Genomic DNA, 23,638 nt, shown 5'->3' with positions numbered 1-23,638 from the left:
CAGTTAATCAAAATTAAACAATGTTTTGTCCATTTTAAATCCACAGGCAACCCAAATCTTTATAACTAATTTTATAAGATACATGCACATCTAATCTTGTTGGTGATACTAACCACAAGACAGCGTTCACTTGTAGCCTATTTGAAAACTGATTCCAAATGCTGATAAATGGGGCAGAAACATGGAAATAGAATCCATTGATTCTATTTCTATGGGTATAAGGTACTGTTGTAAACGTTTTGCGACATACCGTAGGGCGTTTCGTCAAGATGGTGGCCTCCTGTGTCAATGCTTAACTTTTTAGGTCCTGTGTTGCGGAATATTTACAATACTTTATAGGATATCTCAAAGGGAATAAGTAACAAATTAAGTAGGGTGATAACCCAGCATTATACTCAGGACATACGTGGCGCCGTAATGTAAAGTACTTAAACGAATATGACTGTCGCCAGCGAGGATGACACCCATCATAACGTTACAGGTGTTGCTAACATGATATATTGTCGATATGGATAACTAACTAGCTAGCTAGATATCTAATTTAGTAAGTTAATGTCCTGCCATCGTTTAGTTTATTTGTTTAGTCGACTTATTCTAGCTTGTGCTAAGCTTTGATCGAAAACTCAAGGGTTTGCTTTACCCTTGTTTCAAATTAAATTAGTAAAAAACATTCAGCTGTAAAGATGACAGTAATTTGGTTTCGACTCTCGTGCATCAGTTTGTTAAATCGTGGACAGAGGAACATAAGTATTTTCTCCAACGCAACGCCTTCTAATTTGAATAAAGTGGTCTCGGATGCAGAGAAAATCGTGGGTTATCCGACCTCCTTCGTGAGCCTGCGCTGCTTGCTGAGTGATGAACTTAGTAATGTAGCAATGCACGTGAGGAAACTGGTTGGAACAAAACACCCGTTACTCAGCACTGCGAGGTATGGTTGACACACAAACATGTAGTATTGCAAATGATATTACCTCATGTTTGTAATGCAAGTATTTACATACACAATTGTATCATACACAAACAATCTAACTCTATGTTGGCTATTTGTGGTTTTAGAATACTTGATTCTGTCAGTTATGACAGTGATGTCAATCACCATCTTCCCAACCATAACTTCTGATCAAGCTGATCCAACCAACTTCTGCCTCCTCAACTGACCAGGTCACCCCCACAACAACGCCCCAAAATGTAGGAACAGTAAAGGGCCTGTTTTCTTTTCACATATGCTTATAGCAGCTGGCACCATATGCCATCAGGCCAGTTCAGTTCCCTTTAAGTGACTCAAGCCATGCTGCAGTTAACCAGGGTATCAGTCTGTTTGTGCCATCATGACACTCCATGCCATGGGAGTTGACATGATGGCACAAACAGATCTGGTACCAGGCTATGCCTCAGTTTGCAATGTGAGAAGAAAATAGACCCATCCACATTGGGTGCACCTACTGTAGGTCAAATTAGGTTGTATTTTGAGTGCACAATCCTATTAATTGATTTACTGAGGAATTACCCTGGGTTTCTGGCCCCTCAGTACAGGCTACACTATAGGCTATGTGCAAGGGTTAAAGTTCTCCGTCATGGATTCTGGAGAGGTAATTTTTAAGATCAGTGTAGAGGGGGGCTGGCTTGAAGATGACAGCTTTATACAGTTACAAATACATTTATTCTCAAATATTTATTTTCTCCTTTACGCTGTGTGCACTGAACTAAGATGCATGATTGTTGATGACACCCCATTGTTCAGATGAAGGGAATGATATAGTCTATAATGCACACCACAGTAGCGCTCAACCCAGACAGTGGTGTGTAGGCTCTTGTAGCTGTTGGCAAAGTAATTCAAAGCCTATAATTTATCACTCAGGATGATACTTTCCAGTGCTACTATTTTTGCCATGGAATGTTGTTATTAAAATAGACCCATAGTAGAGTAGTTTACCTATTTACCTAGTCGGCTTGTTGTTGTGTGTTCTATGTGAAATAAACATTCAGAGTGCCATAGGAGGGAAATGTATTCTGACAAGCAGTCAATGCACAACAATTCTTAAAGCGCTACTGCCTTTAAAAAGCAACGAATCCCTTTGAAAATGGCCTATGTGGCATCGATATGAGTCAGAAACAGTTATTCTAGTGTCAAAATGTACTACGAAGTGTAAATAGGATAATGTTGGTCATAAAGTCAGTCTCGTCTAAAAGGGAGTTTGGAACATCCGTGCATCACAACGGGTAAATGAAGGTTGGGTTTTGATTTGAAGATATACATTAGCCCACTAACATGGAAGTGATTTAGAAGTGATTTAAGAAGTGATTTAGCTCATCTGGTAGGCTCGTGTCACTGGGCAGCTCGCGGCTGTGCTTCCCTTTGTAGGCTGCGGTAATTGCTCTCTATCCAATAGACCATGAGACCGACCTGCCCAGTAGACTTTGTTTACATAAGACGTCACACATTTTTTTACTTGAGAAATACTGCTCTAAACACCTTAGTTAGATGTAAAATTGCCAAACTAAACATCCTTGGCAAAAACATAACTCATGAAATCTGTAATAAATTAAGTTTTATCGTAGATTCATTCTGGAGATTTTGTGAAGTGAAATAGGATTCCGCATCAACAGTGTTTCATGGGGGACAAACATCATTAAAAATATGTGGAATCAGTCAGGAAACACACCCCCGATATTGAATTCTAGAAAAACACACGTGCCAATTGGAGTGTTCAGTGGCTCTTTAATGCAATTGCAGGAAAATACATTTCGGCAAATATATTTTGAAAGCAGTTTGGGCCTTTTGTTTAAAAAAGAGCAGGATCCTGGTTTTATGTTGTTACCATGTTTATTTCTCTACTCCTTCAATTGTGTGGAATCATTTTACAAATGCAGTTTTACAACCTGAATTTCAAGCAGGGTTTAGGAGCAGCTGCACAACAGTTTGTCATGGGATTGTTGTTGTTGTTTTGACCGCTGGTGTGTTAAAGATGCTGTTACTGAGAGCAAGTGTGATGACTGGATGGTAGTCACAGCTTAAGCCCCATAATTAACCGTCCTTATGTCTCAGACAAGTTTTAATTTGTTGTTATTTTGTAAGCTGCTTCATGATTTGTACCGCTCCCTGAGAAAGATGCTGGTGTCTTCTCTTGGGGTTTTTTAGCTGTAGAGGACGGAGCTGGGTAGAGTGTCTACCCTCTTGTGGCTTGTATTGGCAATTCAATTGTCTCCTCTCCTTGAGCAGTGCCTACTTGTATTGTCAACAAAGTTCTGTGTAGACTAGTGACCTCAGACAAATAGTCATCCAGTAAATGTAAGCAAAAGAAAAGCCTGGGAAGAAAACAGCCTACACTAAATCAAATGGAGGATTGACATAAGAAAATAAGAGTGTCTCAGATGATGCAATGGAAACCAAAATAATACAATTAGTGTGATTTTCTTTCAGAGAGTTCTAGCCTACTAAAAGGTTGAAGCAAAATAAACACACTCAAAATGTGTCTAATTTCAATGATAAGTTCCATGGAATCTGTGCTGTGTAGATTGTTAGGGCCAAGTGCTGTCAAACTTGATTTTCCTGTGTTTGATACAATGAGTGTACAAAACATTAGGAACACCTGCTCTTTCCGTGATTTCGACTGACCAGGTGAAAGCTATGATCCCTTATTGATGTCACCTGTTAAATCCACTTCAATTGGAGGAGAAGACAGGTTAAAGAAGGATTTTTAAGCCATTTCATTGAGATGTGAATTGTGTGCGTACCATTTAGAGGGTGAATGGGAAGACAAAAGGTTTAAGTGCCTTAGAATGGGGTATGGTAGTAGGTGCCAGGCGCACCGGTTTGAGTGTGTCAAGAACCTCAACGCTGCTGGGTTTTTCCACACTCAACATTTTCCTGTGTGTATTAAGAATGGTCCACCACCCAAAGGACATCCAGCCGACTTGACACATTCCCCTGTGGAATGCTTTTGACACCTTGTAGAGTCCATGCCCTGACGAATTAAGGCTGTTCTGTGGGGTAAAGGGGGTGCAGCTCAAAATTAGAAAGGTGTTTCTAAAGTTTTGTATACTCTGTGTATATATTTCCAAACTGAGGTTGGAGTAATACTGTGAAATTGTACAAATTATGATAATGCCCTTTTATTGTAAGAGCTTTTTGAAAAGACAGGTTTTAAATCACCAGGCGGTAAATTTGTTATTAGACCAATAAGAAAGACTTCCAAACCTGTCTGCCAATAACAGATCATTTTCGTTTTTTCCACTCCCCACTCAGACCACTCCCAGACAGTCCTAGCAAATTCTTGCTTGAGAAATTTCTTTATTTTTGTCCTTTTTAATTGAAGACAATCAAAGCTATTTAATTGTTACCCAGATATGATTTGATATTGAGATAAAAAAACAGCTGCTTTGTTCATTTAAATGCTCAACCCCAAATGAGTGTGTAACATGAGTAGGCAGCGTGACATGAACTCATCTAAACATTTGACTTTGGTTTTTCCTTTCATTCTAAAAAATTCAGTTCAGCTAAGTCTGGAGTTACAGAGTGTGGCAATGCAGAACAGAGGAACTTTCACTTTGTTGCAGTAAAAGACCTTGACCCAGTTGGACTTTTCTCTGCAAGTGGCTTCCATTGTTTTCAACTGAGTTTTTGTCATCACATGTAGGAGTTCAGGAAATATTTAGAGGTAGATGCCAAATCCTATTTTGTACACTAAGGAGTTTATCCAATTGCTACCCTCAAGTGATTGTGTTCTCAATTAAGAAAATGGGTATTGATGCTTTGCTCCAAAAATTGTCGTACTACATGTGATACATTTTAAGAGCTGTGCAGTACTAGGCCATGTACTAGACCAACAAATACGATTCAGAGAGCGCTGTAGTAGTGCTACCCATTAAAATGACATTGACCCATCTCTCTTTCTGTCTCCCTCTTTCCCAGCACTCATTCTGTTACATTTTTGAATAAACTTAGCACTTAGTTCAAATGGATTGATTATAAAGCCTCAAAGCTGAATTTTTCTTAATTAGCCCTTTAAGCATCTACCCTCCCACCACCACAACAAAGGTATGGCAGGTGAAGAAATCTAATTTTCTACCTCTCTAAACTATCAGCCAGATAGTTAGTTACCCTTCAGTGCCATCTCTCTTCAGCTGGGATGAATGGGTCCTCACTATAAGAAAGACAGGGATGGACAGGGAATGATAAAAAGAGTGCAGGAATCCAATCCTGCCATGCACACAATCCTGCCATGTGTTGGAAACCATATAGCCCAAGGATGTAATAACCTATACACCTACATCTGATATGACAATACATTTCAGTGTTGTAGCGCAGGGACAAAGTGGACCTCTGACAGGCTGACTCCTCACCGTCATCTTTGGTTGGCTGGTTTGTATTTCCTACTGTCTCCGTCCAAGACGCTGCACAGATCAAAATATCCTCAATAGCAGACAGGCAGACCCTTGTGGAGTTGTGTTTCGGTTTTCCCTTTCCTTTCATTCTTAAAAAAATCGGCTCAGTTAACTTTGCCCAAAGTCTGGAGTTACAGAGTGTGGCAATGCAGGACAGAGGAACTTTCACTTTGTAGCAGGGAAAGACCTTGACCCCGTTTGACTTTTCTCTTCCATTGTTTTCCACAGAGATTTTGTCGTCACATGTAGGAGTTCAGGAAATAGTTAGAGGTTGATGCCAAATCATATTTTGTACACTGAGGATTTCATCCAAATGTTAACCTTGAGTGATTGGGTTCTCACAGAAAAATGGTTATTGATGCTTTGCCCCAAAAATTGTCTAACTACATGTGATACATTTTAAGAGCTGTGCAGTACTAGGCCATGTACTAGACCAACAAATAAGATTCAGAGAGCGCTGTAGTAGTGCTACCCATTAAAATGACATTGACCCATCTCTCTTTCTCTCCCCTCTTTCCCAGCACTCATCCCAGCCCCACCCCTTTGCAGGAAGGGGGTTATGATTGATTGATGTGCCATGGTGTGGCGACTGGCATAAATATTAATCAACTGCCATCTTCAGGCTGCAGACTTGGCCAGTCTTGCCACAGGCAGAGAACATTTTTAGTGTGGTTGCTGTTCTTTCAATTGAAAGCTATAGGAATTTCAGTGTAATTTCACGCCTCATAATGTCAGTTTTTACCTCTCAATAAATATGTTTTGTTTACCTAGGGCTTGATGCAGGATACATTTTTGAAACCTGGCAAAAGTGTACTGAATTTGGTTGAGGTTAACTAGGCTAAATGCTGTTATTTTTGTTACAATTATGAAGACAGGAAAGAATCAGATGACAACTTGTTTCATGTGATGGTTTTCCTTAGGTTCCACTGAGATAGGGATTTAACAGATAAAATTAGACCTGTCAGTTTCCGAACGTATCTGTTGCACTTACCGTATCTCCCATCTTCCCTTTTTAAATCTCTCTATTCCCCTCTCCCTGCCCATCTCTCCCTCTCTCTCCCCATCCTTTTCTCTTGTTCTGTTCCTCCGCCTCTCTTTCTCCTACTCTTTCTTCCTCTGCCTCTCGCACTTTCCCTTCATTCTCTGTCTGTCTCTTTCGTCCTCTCCTTTGCCTCTTTCTCTCCCCGGTTGGTGTCTGGGCGCAGGCGGAGTGGGTGGTTCTCGGTGTCTACTCAGGGCTTTAACGAGAGTGTGATTCATGGCACAGGGGGCTCCCTGGGGACAGGATTAGATGTTCTCTGTCTAACCGCTCCCTCGGGACCACAGTTATTTTATCTTCACAGTGGCCAGCCCACCACTAGAGCCTTGCAGCTCTGCTTGAATTGTGTTTGGGGCTCCGTTCTGCTGGCAAACAATGTGTTGTGCCACAGCTGATCAATATGGTTCGGTCTTTAATTAATCATTAGTCTCTTGTCTAAGCTTGCTTGTTTAAAGCTACACTCTGAGATGTATTTATTATTCTACTATAAAAAGGTGGGTTCCACCAACAAAAATGCAAGCAATGGAGAAATATTGCAAGGTGCATTTCATGACATGAATTTTGACAAACAGAACATTTTTAGTTTTTCCCTCACCTTCCTTCATAGCTTTGCTCTCAGGTTGACACTTCCCCGAGCAATTAAAATAAGGTTGTCTGGCAATCCAGCTACTGAAAATGTTTATCAAACTCTCAACTCTTGAGTTGATGTCTTGAAGGTATGCTCATTGAATATAAAGCCCTCCACCACTTCTTTGACAATGCAGTTGAATTAATTATGATTTTGAAAGGCAGTTGTCTCCATGAGTGTGTTGACCTTTCTCTATGTGTCACCCCCATGAAGCAGCAATTAGCCATTTTCTTTGCTTAGCATTGATGCGAGGGAATAAAGGGATTTTTGGGGCGCCCCTGGAGAGAGACGTTGAAAGCTACACACAACCTCATTAATATAGTGTCGCACCACCTCTCATTTCCATACAATTACTGGGAATTTTCTTTGTCATTGTTAAGAGGCTGCTTACTTAGCCCTCAATTCCACGCCAATTCCCTGCTTGCCATAATAGATTTTGGGATGATGAAAATACGTATGTTTTGTTAGTTTTTTTACTCCTGAAGGACATTTTATTTAAATGTGTGGGAAAGATGAAATATCATACATGAAATGGAACATTTTGGCAAATTCAAGATGTGGCCCAAGGCATGCCTGATTTGTGTCGATCTCACCTACAATTCATTTTTCTGTCTTCATTCAAATGTCTTTTCTGTGTATGAAAAGAGCATATCTCCACAAATGTATAAACCCTTACCCAACAATAAATGCCTGATTGATGCCTGGCCCTCTTCTCAGGGGCCTCATCTATGACAGCAGAAACAACCTTCAGATGAGGGGTCTGGTGGTCCTGTTGATGTCCAAGGCAGCTGGTCCCAGCCAGCCCAGCCAGCACACAGCCTCAGACCACCTGCCCCAGGACATGGTCAGCGGCATCTACCCCAGGTAAACACGCCTCATGTTCCTCCATAGCTTTCTTTCCTTGTCTCCTTTCCTTCATTACCACTGACTTGATGAAAAGACAGGAACATACTTTTCATTGCTCCTGATCTGACAGCACCCACACACACACCAGCTCCAATTTGTCATTTTTTCCGATGACAACATTCACTTACTCACTCACACGCAAGCACACCGCACACATACAGAATGTTGCCCAGAACATGGAATTTTGTGTGGAGATTACTCTACAACCATGCCAAGTGGTTACCAGAAGTCGCTGTTGTGTTTGGCAGGTGGTACACTGGGTGTCTGAATGGCCTTTTTCTTGCTCCTAGCTGGCAAGCAGCACTGCCTCAACTATAGCTTCAGTGGAGAAGTCTGTCAAGCAGGACGGGAGGGGGCTAGTGTGGAGTGGCTGTAATGAATATGCTTACAGTCTGACTTATCAAGTTATCGACCATCCATACGATTAGGACTCCAGCTATTGAAATGAGCAACAATTCAAAGTAAACAAAAGCAATAAATCAGCTACTTCAGGATCCCCATACTGCAAAATGTTGCATCCAGATTCATGAGGATTGTGTCTTCTACTCAAATAACATTTTATTTGTCAAATGCGTAGACTTTACTGTGAAATGCTTACTTACGATCCCTTTCCCAACAATGCAGAGTTAAAAAAGTATGAAAAATGAGCAGAAATGGTAACACAATAAAATAACAGTAACGAAACTATATACAAGGATTCCCAGTACCGAGTCAATGTGCAGGGGTACGGGGTAGTTGAGGTAATATGTACATGTAGGTAGGGGTAAACGTGACTAGGCAATCAGGATAGATAATAAACAGAGTTTCATTAGCGTATGTGAAGAGTGTATGTGTGTTTTGCATCAAAATGCATGCATGCGTGTGTGTGTGAGCGTATGCAGTCTGTTGGAATGTCAGTGTAGTATGTGGGGGGGGGGGGGGTAGGGGGGGTAAATTCCAGTGAGTGTGCATAGAGCCGGTGCAACGGAGTCAGTGATGTGTCATGATGATTAACTATATTACATCATACTCCCTATCCTTAGTATTTCTGTCTGACTCTCTCTCTCTCTCTGACCTCCTCTCACTCTGACACTTTCTCTCACCCTTCTCCTTTCTCTCTTCCCTCTGCCCCTCTCGCTCTCACTTTGTCTCGCCCCCTCTCCTCTGTTGAAGGAATGTGGGCTCATTAGCACATGGGCCAGAGCACTGATGGGGGGATTGATTTATACCTCCAGGGGAATTTTCTCCTCCCTCCTGACAGACAGCATTTGTAAAATGTCTCCCACTCCAGTGCCCAGTACTGATGGCTCACCAGGGATCTCAGCATAGAGAGAGGGCCAGAGCTGTATGGAATCAGAGAGATGGACAGACAGAAAGGGAGACAGACTTAAACAGACACACAGAAGACAAAACAGCCAGATACCCAGAGACAAAACAGACAGATGCACAGCTGTATTGCAGGGTATTACAGACCCTGTAGAGGGAGGAAAATGGAACAGAACACTCAGGACAAGGGGCGTGTTAGGGGCGGGAACGCCTCAGCAAGATGGCATGAGTTGCTATGCAACCGGCTGCCGAAGCTATTTATACACAAGTCCCCTTCTCCCCTTTTTCCTCCCCTGGCTCCAACGCTGTTTATCATGAGTTGAAGATCTGAGGCAGAGACTGCAAGGCTTCTTTAGGGGTCCTAGTGTAGGGTGGGAAGGGTGTCTGTTGGAGGAGTGGTGGTGGGAAGTGTGTCTGTTGGAGGAGTGGTGGTGGGAAGTGTGTCTGTTGGAGGAGTGGTGGTGGGAAGTGTGTCTGTTGGAGGAGTGGTGGTGGGAAGGGTGTCTGTTGGAGGAGTGGTGGTGGGAAGGGTGTCTGTTGGAGGAGTGGTGGTGGGAAGGGTGTCTGTTGGAGGAGGAGTGGTGGTGGTGGGAAGGGTGTCTGTTGGAGGAGGAGTGGTGGTGGTGGGAAGGGTGTCTGTTGGAGGAGGAGTGGTGGTGGTGGGAAGGGTGTCTGTTGGAGGAGTGGTGGTGGTGGGAAGGGTGTCTGTTGGAGGAGTGGTGGTGGTGGGAAGGGTGTCTGTTGGAGGAGTGGTGGTGGTGGGAATGGTGTCTGTTGGAGGAGTGGTGGTGGTGGGAATGGTGTCTGTTGGAGGAGTGGTGGTGGTGGGAAGGGTGTCTGTTGGAGGAGTGGTGGTGGTGGGAAGGGTGTATGTTGGAGGAGTGGTGGTGGTGGTGGTGGGAAGGGTGTCTGTTGGAGGAGTGGTGGTGGTGGTGGTGGGAAGGGTGTCTGTTGGAGGAGTGGTGGTGGGAAGGGTGTCTGTCGGAGGAGTGGTGGTGGTGGGAAGGGTGTCTGTTGGAGGAGTGGTGGTGGTGGGAAGGGTGTCTGTTGGAGGAGTGGTGGTGGTGGGAAGGGTGTCTGTTGGAGGAGTGGTGGTGGTGGGAAGGGTGTCTGTTGGAGGAGTGGTGGTGGTGGGAAGGGTGTATGTTGGAGGAGTGGTGGTGGGAAGGGTGTCTGTTGGAGGAGTGGTGGTGGTGGGAAGGGTGTCTGTCGGAGGAGTGGTGGTGGTGGGAAGGGTGTCTGTTGGAGTGGTGGTGGTGGTGGGAAGGGTGTATGTTGGAGGAGTGGTGGTGGGAAGGGTGTCTGTTGGAGGAGTGGTGGTGGTGGGAAGGGTGTCTGTCGGAGGAGTGGTGGTGGTGGGAAGGGTGTCTGTTGGAGTGGTGGTGGTGGTGGGAAGGGTGTCTGTTGGAGGAGTGGTGGTGGTGGTGGTGGTGGTGTGTGTTGGAGGAGTGGTGGTGGTGGTGTCTGTTGGAGGAGTGGTGGTGGTGGGAAGGGTGTATGTTGGAGGAGTGGTGGTGGTGGGAAGGGTGTATGTTGGAGGAGTGGTGGTGGTGGTGGTGGGAAGGGTGTCTGTTGGAGGAGTGGTGGTGGTGGTGGGAAGGGTGTCTGTTGGAGGAGTGGTGGTGGTGGGAAGGGTGTCTGTTGGAGGAGTGGTGGTGGTGGTGGTGGTGGTGGTGGGGGGGGGGGTCTGTTGGAGGAGTGGTGGTGGTGGGAAGGGTGTCTGTTGGAGGAGGAGGTGTGGTGGTGGTGGGAAGTGTGTCTGTTGGAGGAGTGGTGGTGGGAAGGGTATCTGTTGGAGGAGTGGTGGTGGGAAGGGTGTCTGTTGGAGGAGTGGTGGTGGTGGGAAGGGTGTCTGTTGGAGGAGTGGTGGTGGTGGTGGGAAGGGTGTCTGTTGGAGGAGTGGTGGTGGTGGGAAGGGTGTCTGTTGGAGGAGTGGTGGTGGTGGTGGTGGGAAGGGTGTCTGTTGGAGGAGTGGTGGTGGTGGTGGGAAGGGTGTCTGTTGGAGGAGGAGTGGTGGTGGTGGGAAGGGTGTCTGTTGGAGGAGTGGTGGTGGGAAGGGCATCTGTTGGAGGAGTGGTGGTGGGAAGGGTGTCTGTTGGAGGAGGAGGAGTGGTGGTGGTGGTGGGAAGTGTGTCTGTTGGAGGAGTGGTGGTGGGAAGGGTATCTGTTGGAGGAGTGGTGGTGGGAAGGGTGTCTGTTGGAGGAGTGGTGGTGGTGGGAAGGGTGTCTGTCGGAATAGCTACCAGTGCCAACATTATTATTATTGTTTAGCTGCATTTGTACAGGATGTACTCAATAGCCTGCTTTATACTTTTGCTGCAGTAGCAATACGCTCGGTATTTGTCTAAGATTTGTACCCAGGTTAAGATTTGATGTAAGTAGTGGGACCAGATATATTAATCAACTGCCTTGCATGTTGAATCCATGAATCAAATGTTAAATCAGCCTAAATGTTGAGAACAATTTATCTATGTAATTTTCATCCCTAACTTGTAGTCTGTTAAAACGTCTACACCGACACATTTTAATCCTGTGTGTTAATAACATCAATGCAGTGGCAGGGATTGAAATGAAAGACATTGTCAAGGAGAGGCCAAATGTACTACTCTTCACAGAAGGGGGACAATGGGTATGATTGAGCAGCGAAATAAATGACATTATAGCATTTTACTAACAACTATCTCTGAGCAACTGTAGAACATGCAATTACCTGCTGCCAGACAAGGCATGCATGTGTACGGTGTATTATGGGCAGGAACAACTAGAATTGAAAGATGACTGGATTTGAAATGTCTTATCAGGACTGTTTCACACCATCTGAAAGATGGCCCTAAAGTGTCCATCAGCGCACCCATCCCTGGCTCCCTCCACAGACTGATCCTCCCGGTCGGTATGTCTGTCTTGCCCTGGCAGGCTCAGCCCATATGGAGGGGGGATCTAATTATCCCCCAGCAAAGACTGAATCAACGTTTGATTATAGCCTCCCTCAGACTATGTACAAAGGCTCCATTCAAAAACAATTTGCATGTCTTTTCTCTGGTAATCAAGAATAGCTGTTATTTCTAATGACTATAATGGAATTTAGTAAAGGCTTATTTATTTTTCCTCAATAATGGAGAACTTTTTATTTTTTAAATGTATTTTAAAGATGCGTTCAGGAAGATTGAACATTACCTCGTTGTTTTTTTAAACCTGCCGTTTTGGACTCGACTTGTCAATGCATGGCTCATACATGCATAATGAACCATCTGCAGTCCTATCCCAGTACATTCTTATTTCCTGGCATCATTTAGTGCACGAGATACGCGCTCGTTCATGTCCTGTAGTGAGCGCGCGCTCTGAATCGAGATTACCTGGATACGTGACTTTACCATTAGTTATTTAGAGAACAACGAAAATACATAGAATATATCGATCAAATCTTGCAACTTAAGTTTGAAAATTTGAAGTTAGATCTGTTAGACCTCGGTTGTAGTTTAATTTCTCTCTTTCAAAAGACTCCATTTCTCTGGAATAGTGTTGAGCGATTAACCGAATTGTATGTGTTTTTTCGGTTATTAAACAACTAAATGACCGATTTTGAATTCCATTTAGTTCGTTTTAGTGAGCCCAACGCACCGTTTTTCTAGAGATAAATCAAATCATTGCAGTTGATTGCCAGTGATCATCATTAATCAGGTAGACACTAGGGCTATATATTATCACAACATGACTTTGAAGTAGTAAGTCATTCGAAGCAAACATATTGTAAGTAGGTTATTAACTTTTCCAATGTATAAAGTACATTATCACAATAGATTGCTTACCATACTAGTCTGTACAGCAATGGGAATTAGCCACAACCATGCTTAAGGGCGGGTTTGGGTAGGTTACTTTCTAAATGTAATCCGTTATTAGTTACCTGTCAAATTCTAATCAGTAATGTAACTTTTACATTGCTGAGTTTGGGCAATCTAATCTGATTACATTCAGTTACTTTTAGATTACATTCCCCTTAACGGGCATTAGAATAAGACCAATGTATTTTACCAATTGAAAAACATCTATTGCAGGATAAATCAATGTAAAAGTTTACATAGCTGGCATATATGGATTTTACATTTTACTTTATGGGTTGGTTATGTAGGTGTCTTCTAACCCATCGCTTTCTACTACATATAATAATATGATTAAATTATATCTTTACATTGAAAACCAAAGTCTATTAGAATTCCAGTAATTCCAATAAATGTTATGCCCCTTGATCTTCAAGAATAGGACTTGGAAATATGGAAGTATAGATTAGCCAAATTGTTTTACCTGAGCATAACCCCAAAACTAAGGACTTATTAGCCAGCCCTACTCTGTTTGATTTTGTTGTGAGGACTGATTGGGCTCATTGATTCGAGTTGAAAAATAAATGCTGTGCTCATGGAATGGCATGCTTTGGAGCACTACTGAAAAGTGCTTTTTACATGTGAAAAATTAATGCCAAATACTGCATTTGCTATAGGCCTATTGTTTACCTTTTTGTTGGTGACACTTTGATATCTTGATAATATGCAGCTGTTTAAAGGGCAAATCCACAGCTGAGAGATGTGCCTGGAGAAATGTAACCACTCTCAGATTAATAGACAGAGCTATGGATGCAAGGACTGACCATCCACAATATCAAAATTATTGTTTTAACCATGTTATGAATCTATGAAGTGTTTATTTACAATGTTTACAAACATTGCAGAAAAACAATCGTATATTTTGGCACGTTGTGTTAGCCTTTTAAAATTATCAACTTGGATGAGCTAATTGATCGCTAGAAAACCCTTTTGCAATTATGTTAGCACAGCTGTAAACTGTTGTTCTGATTAAAGAAGCAATACAACTGTCCATCTTTAGACTAGTTGAGTATCTGGAGCATCAGCATTTGTGGGTTCGATTACAGGCTCAAAATGGCCAGAAACAAATAACTTTCTTCTGAAACTCATCAGTCTATTCTTGCTCTGAGAAATGAAGGCTATTCCATGCGAGAATTTTCCAATAAACTGAAGATCTTGTACAACGCTGTGCACACTGCCTTCAGAGAACAGAGCAAACTGGCTCTAACCAGAATAGAAAGAGGAGTGGGAGGCCCCGGTGTACAACTGAGCAAGAGGACAAGTACATTAGTGTCTAGTTTGAGAAACAGACACCTCACAAGTCCTCAACTGGCAGATTCATTAAATAATACCCGCAAAACACCAATCTCAACGTCAACAGTGAAGAGGCGATGCTGGCCTTCTAGGCAGAGTTCCTCTGTCCAGTGTCTGTGTTCTTTTGCCCATCTTAATATATATTTTTTGGCCAGTCTGAGATATGGCTTTTTCTTTGCAACACTGCCTAGAAGGCCAGCATCCTGGAGACGCCTTTTCACTGTTACCGTTGAGACTGGTGTTTTGTGGGTACTGTTTAATGACGCTGCCAGTTGAACAAATGAAAATATATTTGACATTCTTCAAAGTAGCCACCCTTTGCCTTGATGACAGCTTTGCACACTCTTGGCATTCTCTCAACCAGCTTCATGAGGTAGTCACATGGAATGCATTTCAATTATTCAATCAACAGCCTTGTTAAAAGTTAATTTGTGGAATTTCTTTCCTTCTCAATGCGTTTGAGCCAATCAGTTGTATTTTGACAAGATAGGGGTGGTAAACAGAAGATAGCCCTATTTGGTAAAAGACAAGTCCATCTTATGGCAAGAACAGCTCAAATAAGCAAAGCGAAATGACAGTCCATCATTACTTTAAGACCTGAAGGTCAGTCAATCTGGAAAATTTAAAGGACTTTTAAAGTGTCTTCAAGTGCAGTCGCAAAAACCATCAAGCGCTATGATGAAACTAGCTCTCATGAGGACATCCACAGGAAAGGAAGACCCAGAGTTACCTCTGCTGCAGAGGATAAGTTCATTAGAGTTACCATCCTCGGAAATTGCAGCCCAAATAAATGCTTCACAGAGTTCAAGTATCCGACACATCTCAAAATCAACTGTTCAGAGGAGACTGTGTGAATCAGGCCTACATGGTTGAATTGCTGCAAAGAAACAACTACTAAAGGACACCAATAAGAAGAACAGACTTGCTTGGGCCAAGAAACACGAGCAATGGACATTAGACTGGTGGAAATATGTCCTTTGATCTGATGAGTCCAAATGTGAGATTTTGGGTTCCAATCGCTATGTCTTTGTGAGACGCAGAGTAGGGGAACAGATCATCTCTGCATGTGTGGTTCCCACCGTGAAGCATGGAGGGGAGGTGTGATGGTGTTGGGAGGTGCTTTGCTGGTGACACTCTCAGTGATTTATTTAGAATTCAAGGCACACTTTACCAGGTTACCACAGCATTCTGCATCGATACGCCATCACATCTGGTTTCAACAGGACAATGACCCAACACACCTCCAGGCTGTATAAGGGCTATTTGACCAAGGAGAGTGATGGAGGGCTGCATCAGATGACCTGGCCTCCACAATCACCCGGCCTCAACCCAATTGAGATGGCTTGGGATGAGTTGGACCACAGAGTGAAGGAAAAGCAACCAACAAGTGCTCAGCATATGCGGGAACTCCTTCAAGACTTTTGGAAAAGCATTCCAGGTGAAGCTGGATGAGAGAATGCCAAGAGCTGTCATCAAGGCAAAGCATGGCTACTTTGAAGAATTTAAAATATATTTAAAATATACACTTTTTTGTTGTTGGTTACTACATGATTGCATATGTGTTATTTCATAGTTTTGATGTCTTCACTATTCTACAATGTAGAAAATAGTAAAAAGGTGTGTCCAAACCTTTGAAAAAATGGTTGTAGCAACTACAGATTGTCCCTGTAAGTCTTATCAAAAGTGTGCGAGTTTGAGCATGTGTCCATTAGGCCAAATGGATGCACTTCGCAGCATTTGCAAGAGCACATTTTTCAATGGCTGTCCACTGGTTTCAAAAACAATGATTGATAGGCAGCTTAAACTTCTTGAATTCAACCATTATTGGGTTCAAATACACATTTAGATTTGTGAACAGCCATCCAAAACAACCCATTCCGCAAAGCACAAATAGCTAAATGAGAGAGCAGCAGTGTGATTCACATCAATGCGCTGTGTAGATATCAATAATAAGTGATATTTATCCGCCGCAATCACCTCATGTTTCAGCATAATCCATAGATTTGGCCCTAATTTATTTATTTAAATTGACTGATTTCCTAATGAACTGTAACTCAATAAAATCTTTGGAATTGTTGCATTTTATATTTTTGTTCAGTGTATGCTTTACTGATGACAATGTATATATTTCCTCTGTAGTCAGAGGAACCTGGCTGAAGTCACAGAGCTCATCTACACGGCCTTCCTGGTGCATCGTGGGATCATCAACCTAAAGGAGTGGACCAACTCTGACGGTCCCCTGAAGGACATGCAGTTTGGAAACAAGATGTCCGTTCTCAGTGGGGACTTCTTGCTTGCCAATGCTTGCACTGGACTGGCCCAGCTAAACAATACTAAGGTATGAAATAGTCATCATATAACATTCTGTTGGAGATGGACACATTTCTTGCCCTGTAGCTTTTTCGTTCTGCCTTTAAATGTCTCCCAAAATGCAATCTGATTTCAGCCTTTTACCTGTGAGGTTTCAAAAGATTGTCAGTGAGATGAAGATGATACTTGACAATGTTGAGATAACTGCAATACAGATAAGGAAATTGATGAGAATACAAACTGTATAAGCAGAGGAGTTTAAACATCACTTACATCAGCTTGCTGTGTCAAGTTTTCCTGGCCGTTGTGGATTGATCGAATCAACAAATCTATTCTCTCACTTAGGCCACTGGCAGGCAGACTGATACACACACAAACAAAATATGCTTGGGTGGGAATAATGCACCCCCATTTACACAGGTTACATTCTCTTATGCTCTTCTACTCATTCTTACTAAGCACTTCTGCAGTGTGCATGTGTGGGCATGGGGGTCACAGTTCACTTCCAGTTCACTTCCAGTGCATACACTGGCAATCCTTTGCTGACAGAATGTGTCACCAACCTCAACTGTCAGAATGTGTCACCAACCTCAACTGTCAGAATGTGTCACCAACTGTCAGAATGTGTCACCAACTGTCAGAATGTGTCACCAACGGTCAGAATGTGTCACCAACGGTCAGAATGTGTCACCAACCTCTACGGTCAGAATGTGTCACCAAACTCTACGGTCAGAATGTGGCTGCACAAGAGGATCATAATAACCTATTTTCTCTCTGCTTTGCAATCTTCCAAATTCTCCCCCCGGCTCAGATTGTTCATGCTCAGACAGACAAACAGGCATTTAAAATGCCACCTAAAGACACTGTGATCATCACAATTCTGATAACAGAAGTACCCCTGTTTCTTTACATTTGGGCATTGTCAAATTGATATACATAGGCATTTTTAACACCTTACAGGAACATCATGACACTCATTTGTTTTGCAGTATAATTCGTATTGTCGTCTTTTCAATAATGTAATGACATTCTAGAGCTCCCCCTGTTGGACATACATACATGTGCCCCCCACTCTCCCCCTAACAGTAAAATGTTCACAAGAGTTGTAAAACATAGCCTACTTGAAATTAGTACTCACATGTGTCTAAACTATGATCATGACACTGTCTCTTAAATAAACGGACAGTCACAAATAGAGACCCCTATTAAATACTTGATAGAGAATAAAATGTTAACACTCACCAATTGCTTGATATATTACATTTTTCAAGGATTGTTGTGGGTTACCGAGACAGACATGACTGTAGTAGCAGTCGTAGCATAAGCGCTTAGAGGTGTATAAGCATTTCACATAAACCAGGGAATTTTTTTAGGGGAGCAATTGATCTGGATTATGTGTTCCGGCCTTGAGAGGAATCCTAGGCCGGTATAAATGGTAAAGTGATCGCGGAGCCCAGCTCCGGTTTCTCTCCCTCACAGACCTGTCGGCAAAACACGATCTGCCTGGATTTGGGAGTAGAGTAAGGGGGAGGCCGTGGCTTATCTGATACTTTCCAAAAAAAGACTCCCCCCTCCCTTCATTTTCCTCATTCACAGCCTAGCAAAGACAGCACATCTGGGAACACTGTAGGGGTATTGTCCTTTTGGGCCTTTTGTGAGGCTTGAGTTTCTTTAATATTTCCTAAAGGATCTGGTTACCCCGAGCGCACTATGAAGACTCTGATAGAGACACGCTCTCAAATCATGAAAAAACCTCTTGACTGTAAGAGAGTACAACATATGGATTGTCTTATCTACCTAGAACTGTAAATCTTTGTGCCCATACGCTGTTCTTTAGGAGCAAATGATTGTGAAAGAAGACAAACCTGATAAACATCGTGTTTGTGATTATTTAAACTCGGTCACTGATTTGGACAAGCATATAAAATAAGGTGCCTGACTGAATTTACTTTGTAGGATTAGTATCATGCGTGTGAGTGAGGGTGCAATTTAAAATGTAGTCCTGGATTCCCACTGCAAGAGGGTCTGGGCAACTGCAGACAGATGACAGAGTTTTTTTTTTACATTCATTCCACTACATGCCCACACACTTGGACCTAGTAGACTTGTGAGAATTCCTCAAAGGCGCGGGAGGGAGCTAGTGTAAAACATAACAATAAAAATGATGAATATACAATACTGCCCAGCCACACCCTGTTGAGCAGAGTGAAGTTATATCTAAGACAAGAAGGTATCAAATTGATAATCAATTCTGAGTTGGGTTGTTGATGACAAGAGCCCCAGCACCAGATGCCAGACCACTGCTCCAGAGCCTCATCAACCCCTCAGCCCTCATGACATTTCCTGATTTCTGCCTTGCCATCTGCCTTTCAGCTTCTCAGACTGGATACCTGATAAAGCCTCATAATACAGTTTAAACTGGGGGTCGCTATAAATAAGATTCAAATTGATAAAGCTCAGTCTGGGTGTGCTTAATAAAAACAGCAGGCAGTCCTCAGTCAGTCCACACTGGTCTGATAATGAGCTGGCAATGTGAGGAGTTAGAGCTGGTCAATTTACAACCCAGACACCCTCTTAGTCTAAACCCCATCCCCATCTCTCTTTAGAGCAATTTCAATACTACGTAAAGTACTTTCAATGGTGGTTAAGCAAAGCTTTTTTTCTTTTGCGTTTGACAGGTTGTGGAGTTGATATCGAGTGCCATTGGTGACTTGGTGCAGGGAATCTACCATGAGATCCACAACAGTTTGGAGGTAAGACAATTACAATACCACTACCAGGGTCCCCCTAGCCAGCTGAAGTTACAGGTAACTGCCAAAATAAAGGAAACGCCAACATAAAGTGTCTTAATAGGGAACAACCTCAATGCACCGTGGCACAGATTCTACAGGTGTCTTGAACTCCACAGGAGTGATGTGACACCCTTCTTTCCATAAAATATTCAGTTGATTTAGTGTTTTGTTGATGGTGCTAGAAAACACTGTCTCAGACGCTGCTCCAGAATCTCCCATAAGCGTTCAATTGGGTTGAGATCTGGTGACTGAGACACACACACCCTTTTAAACCACCTGTGCTCCTTTTGAGACCCCCCTTTCAAAGCCACTGAGATCTCTTCTAGCCATGGTAGCCAAAATAATGGGCAACTAGGCATGGTGGAATACATGACCCATGATGGGATGTTAATTGCTTAAATAACTCAGAAAACCATACCTGTGTGGAAGCACCTGCGTTCAATATATTTTGTATCCCTTATTTACTCGTGTTTCCTTTATTTTGGCAGTTACCTGTAGTTACATGACATCATACAAACGGAGAACAAAATCTGTCAAGGCATCCCCTAATACAGTTATGGTACTTTTTTTTTTTTTTACAAAAAACTAAAACATGCATTTGACTAAATTATTAATTTGGACAAACTATTTAGTGGGCTTAAATGAATAACACTGTTCTATCAGGTATCTGCTATTATTATGTACTGGATGCTACTGGACGTACCTGATTATTTGTGCGGGTAGAGAGATACGGTTTACACCTCACCCTTTGAAGAAGAGCTTTCCCAGCAGAACTCAGTGTTGTGTTCTACCTCAGAGGAGGTTCCAGTTTCAACCTGGGCTCGTCTCTCCTTGGAGCTTTATACTGTGTTTATAAATCACAATTTTTAACAAAATAAATAGTTTTAGTCTACAGTTTATATTTTTCCAGTGAAATGCTCTTATGTACTGTATATTGTATGGTTGGAGCTGTTATTGGAAATATAGATATTTGGATAAAATGTACTTCTACATAATGGAAACAGTCATAACTGAATACATAACATTTTATGTAAACTGCTCTTCTCAGGACAATAGCCTGACTGATGAAATCAACATGGTCACGTGGGAGGAGCAGACATTCTTGTCCCATGGTGCCTTGCTGGCAAAAAGCTGTCAGGCGGCGATGGAGCTCGCCAAACATGACAAAGATGCACAAGGACTAGCTTACAAATATGGCAAGCATCTATCATTGGGCCACAAGGCAAGTATTGCACGAAACCTGAAAGATTGGCTTTGCTGAAAAGTGTAGATTCATGCTGCTTCCCTTGTCTTTCCTAAAAATGTGAAAATGCGAGTGAAAAGGACAGCGTGTATTGGCAATATACTGAGAGATGGTGAAATGTAACATGTAAGGATCATGATTAGGCTGTCATGATTATAGACTAATGCTGTCATTCCCCCCTCTTTAGTTGAATTCTGACCTGCAGCTATTTGTAAAGAGCAGCTGCTCAGCAGACCCAGTAACCTTCAGTTTTAACTCGGCCCCTGTGGTTTTCCACCGTCAGATTGTGGGGCAGGAGAGATGGTGTCATCAGCTGCAACAGGTACTGAACCACTTATCCTGTGCTATTACTTTTTCTGACATTTTAATTGTTTATATAGCTACAAGGTAAATATGAATACTTCTTGCATTTTCTTTCCCATCATCTTTCTCTGTGAACAGGCAAAAACTATTGGAAGACAAATGGACTATACAAAGGTCAGCAGGGTGAATGTACATACAGTTAATGAATTTTAATGTGGTATGGTAGCAAGGTGGGTTGCAAGACTGTCAAAGATGCTTAGATAGTGTTGATATCCACTGTAACCAATCTCAAGTTTGACATTTCCTTCCCAAAGTCAGTTAGAGAGGAAAGGAGGGGACAGATGGGGTGCAGGAAGAGACAAGGGGGGGGGGGGATCTCTGGTCACGTCTGAAACCAGATCGTGGGGGATTAGGTACCCAAGACTATTTGTGGAGGAGACAGAGAGACCGAGACAGTTGCATTGTCAGAGAATCTCCTTCATGAGGACACGGGGGGGATATGGGGAGAATGTATCCTCCTAACTGCACCACAGTCATTGTAGCTATGATCATTTTCATATAGATTAGTATTTACAATATAATACATGTGTCCTGCTTGCCTGGGCTTTTACGCTGAAATACATATTGTGTCAAACACTAGGTGTGCGCTGCTCCTGAAGTCTTAAATATAATGCAGTCTGAACAACCATGGAAATGGTCTCGGTCAGACCATATTTTGGATATCTTGGCCACCTGTTGTTCAACATAAGAAGAGAAAGTGATGGACAGGACTTTCTGGGGACTAATGGAGTGTGGAGGAGACTTGGAGTTTGCTGTGTCCCCGTTACCAAACTGAGGAGCGTGCACCCACATTAGTGCAGTGGAGCAATGCTCCCTGCCTGCTGTTTTTTAAGCGAAAGCCCACAGGGTCTTTTCAGTCCCAGAATTCATTAGGTAGAACGCCCTAAGCAAAAAGATCTCCTGACTGAGCCAGAGCAGAAGGGGGGGAAAGACACCCAAGACTACTCAGTGTGTCTGGGGGAGGGGGAGTCTCATTTCCAATGTAGTTTTATATAGACCACTGCACATTCCCATCCTCAGTGTTCACAATAGGATGCTCATTTCAACATTTGCTTACATAAAAAAATGCTGAAGTCATGTCCTATGGTCTCTTCCTGTAACAGCTGCGGTCCACGATCAAATTGGAGAAAGGTGTCACCTCGACAATAGATCTGTGCCGTTACCACGGCAACAAAGCTCTGGAGTCCATCCAGTGTTTCCCTTCCTCTGAGGCACGGTCAGCCTTGGAGAACATCGCTCGCGCTGTCACAAAGTTCTGACCCCCCTACTCTCCTGTGGCCTCAGGACAACGTGCACAATCAATCGATGCTAGAAAAACAATCTTGGTTCCATTTAAGCCAATCAGAGAGTAGAATACTCACGACCCCCTAAGTCCGATCGGCGTTTACCGGAAATTAAACTACAGATCACACCTTTAAAACTCCATTTAACTGTTTGCTATTAAAACCATTCACATCCAGTCTTCTGTTGAGTTATTTTGTGTTTACTACTTTACTGCTATTATGACTTTGCTCAGTCACTGTGCAACAGAAAACTAAAATCTAGGATGGGAAAATGTCAACTTTCGTTGGCCGTGCCACGAGGAGCATACTTGAAGCTCCGCCAGCAGTAATTATTAATGAGTCCCATTCCCGTGACCTGCAGCAAATGGACAGGAAATGCAAGGGTATTGATTGGGGCGATGTGCGCTGTGAGTTGGCGCCAGGGTGGTGGCCTGTGGTTTCCCTGGCACTCTCGGCAGGGGATAGCCAAGGTGTGAAACTGGGTAGAGAACAATGTTCCCTCTAAGCATGAGATTGAACTTCACTCAACTTTCTAGAGTTTTCCCCGTTAGTTAACACTATCAACATTTCCCTTTACTGTGGGAATTGTGATCGAATCAACACAATATTAACCACTTTCAATGCAACTTCCCGAAACAAAACAAACTATGCAAGACTTCGTATGCAAAACAAACTTTGAAAGAGATTTTGTTGTAGGCAGAACGCATTGGAGTATGATTCTATTGCATTGACAGGCATGACTCAGGCCTGTACTCTACACAGACCGGTAAGCCTTAACCAGTCAGCTGCAGTATTGCAAAGCAGACCATTTATCATATGGATTTGTGCCATTCACTTTGAACTGGAGTTTTACAGCATGAGCGGTCAGGATTATTATGCGCTTGTTTTGAGATCAAAGCAAGAGCTGCATGTAGCCACGTGTGCACATTTGTTCATATTCTTTGCTAGTTAGTGAGTTATTGGCCCAGTTTTACTTAATTTGTAGTCAGCAATGTGGTAGTGATTGCATCGTACAAGAGCACAAAACCTGTACATTTCTAGACATCTTTGAAAAGCAAGTCGGGTAAAGAGCTTTTTTTGTCCTAAAGGGGCAGTATTGTATTTTGAGACAGACTTGAATAAGCTAAGTAACCAATAGGCAGAGGGTAGCATCATTTGTCTGATTCTCTGTAATAATGGTAGAGAGAATACAAAATAAACTGCATTATTTTTACAA

The 23,638-nt window shown here is 42.7% G+C and overlaps 1 protein-coding gene across 2 annotated transcripts; it reads left to right on the top strand.

Annotated features, from left to right (window-relative positions):
* The first annotated feature begins 237 nt into the window (after nt 1–237).
* Nucleotides 238–22,601, top strand: LOC109904165 (decaprenyl-diphosphate synthase subunit 2). Of its 2 annotated transcripts, XM_020501356.2 has the most exons (8): nt 238–928; nt 7,770–7,916; nt 16,571–16,769; nt 19,420–19,494; nt 20,582–20,755; nt 20,964–21,098; nt 21,218–21,253; nt 22,243–22,601. In XM_020501356.2, the coding sequence occupies exons 1-8, from the start codon at nt 684–686 to the stop codon at nt 22,396–22,398; spliced, it is 1,167 nt and encodes a 388-aa protein (XP_020356945.1). In that variant the 5' UTR covers nt 238–683; the 3' UTR covers nt 22,399–22,601. The 2 variants fall into 2 exon arrangements, with proteins under 2 accessions (XP_020356945.1, XP_031643892.1); XM_031788032.1 differs by lacking the exon at nt 7,770–7,916.
* Nucleotides 22,602–23,638: the final 1,037 nt, after the last annotated feature.

Source organism: Oncorhynchus kisutch, linkage group LG14 (assembly GCF_002021735.2).
Source record: "Oncorhynchus kisutch isolate 150728-3 linkage group LG14, Okis_V2, whole genome shotgun sequence".
Lineage (NCBI taxonomy): Eukaryota > Metazoa > Chordata > Actinopteri > Salmoniformes > Salmonidae > Oncorhynchus > Oncorhynchus kisutch.
Note: the sequence above shows the minus strand (reverse complement) of the source record. Positions and strands in the feature narration are given on the sequence as shown.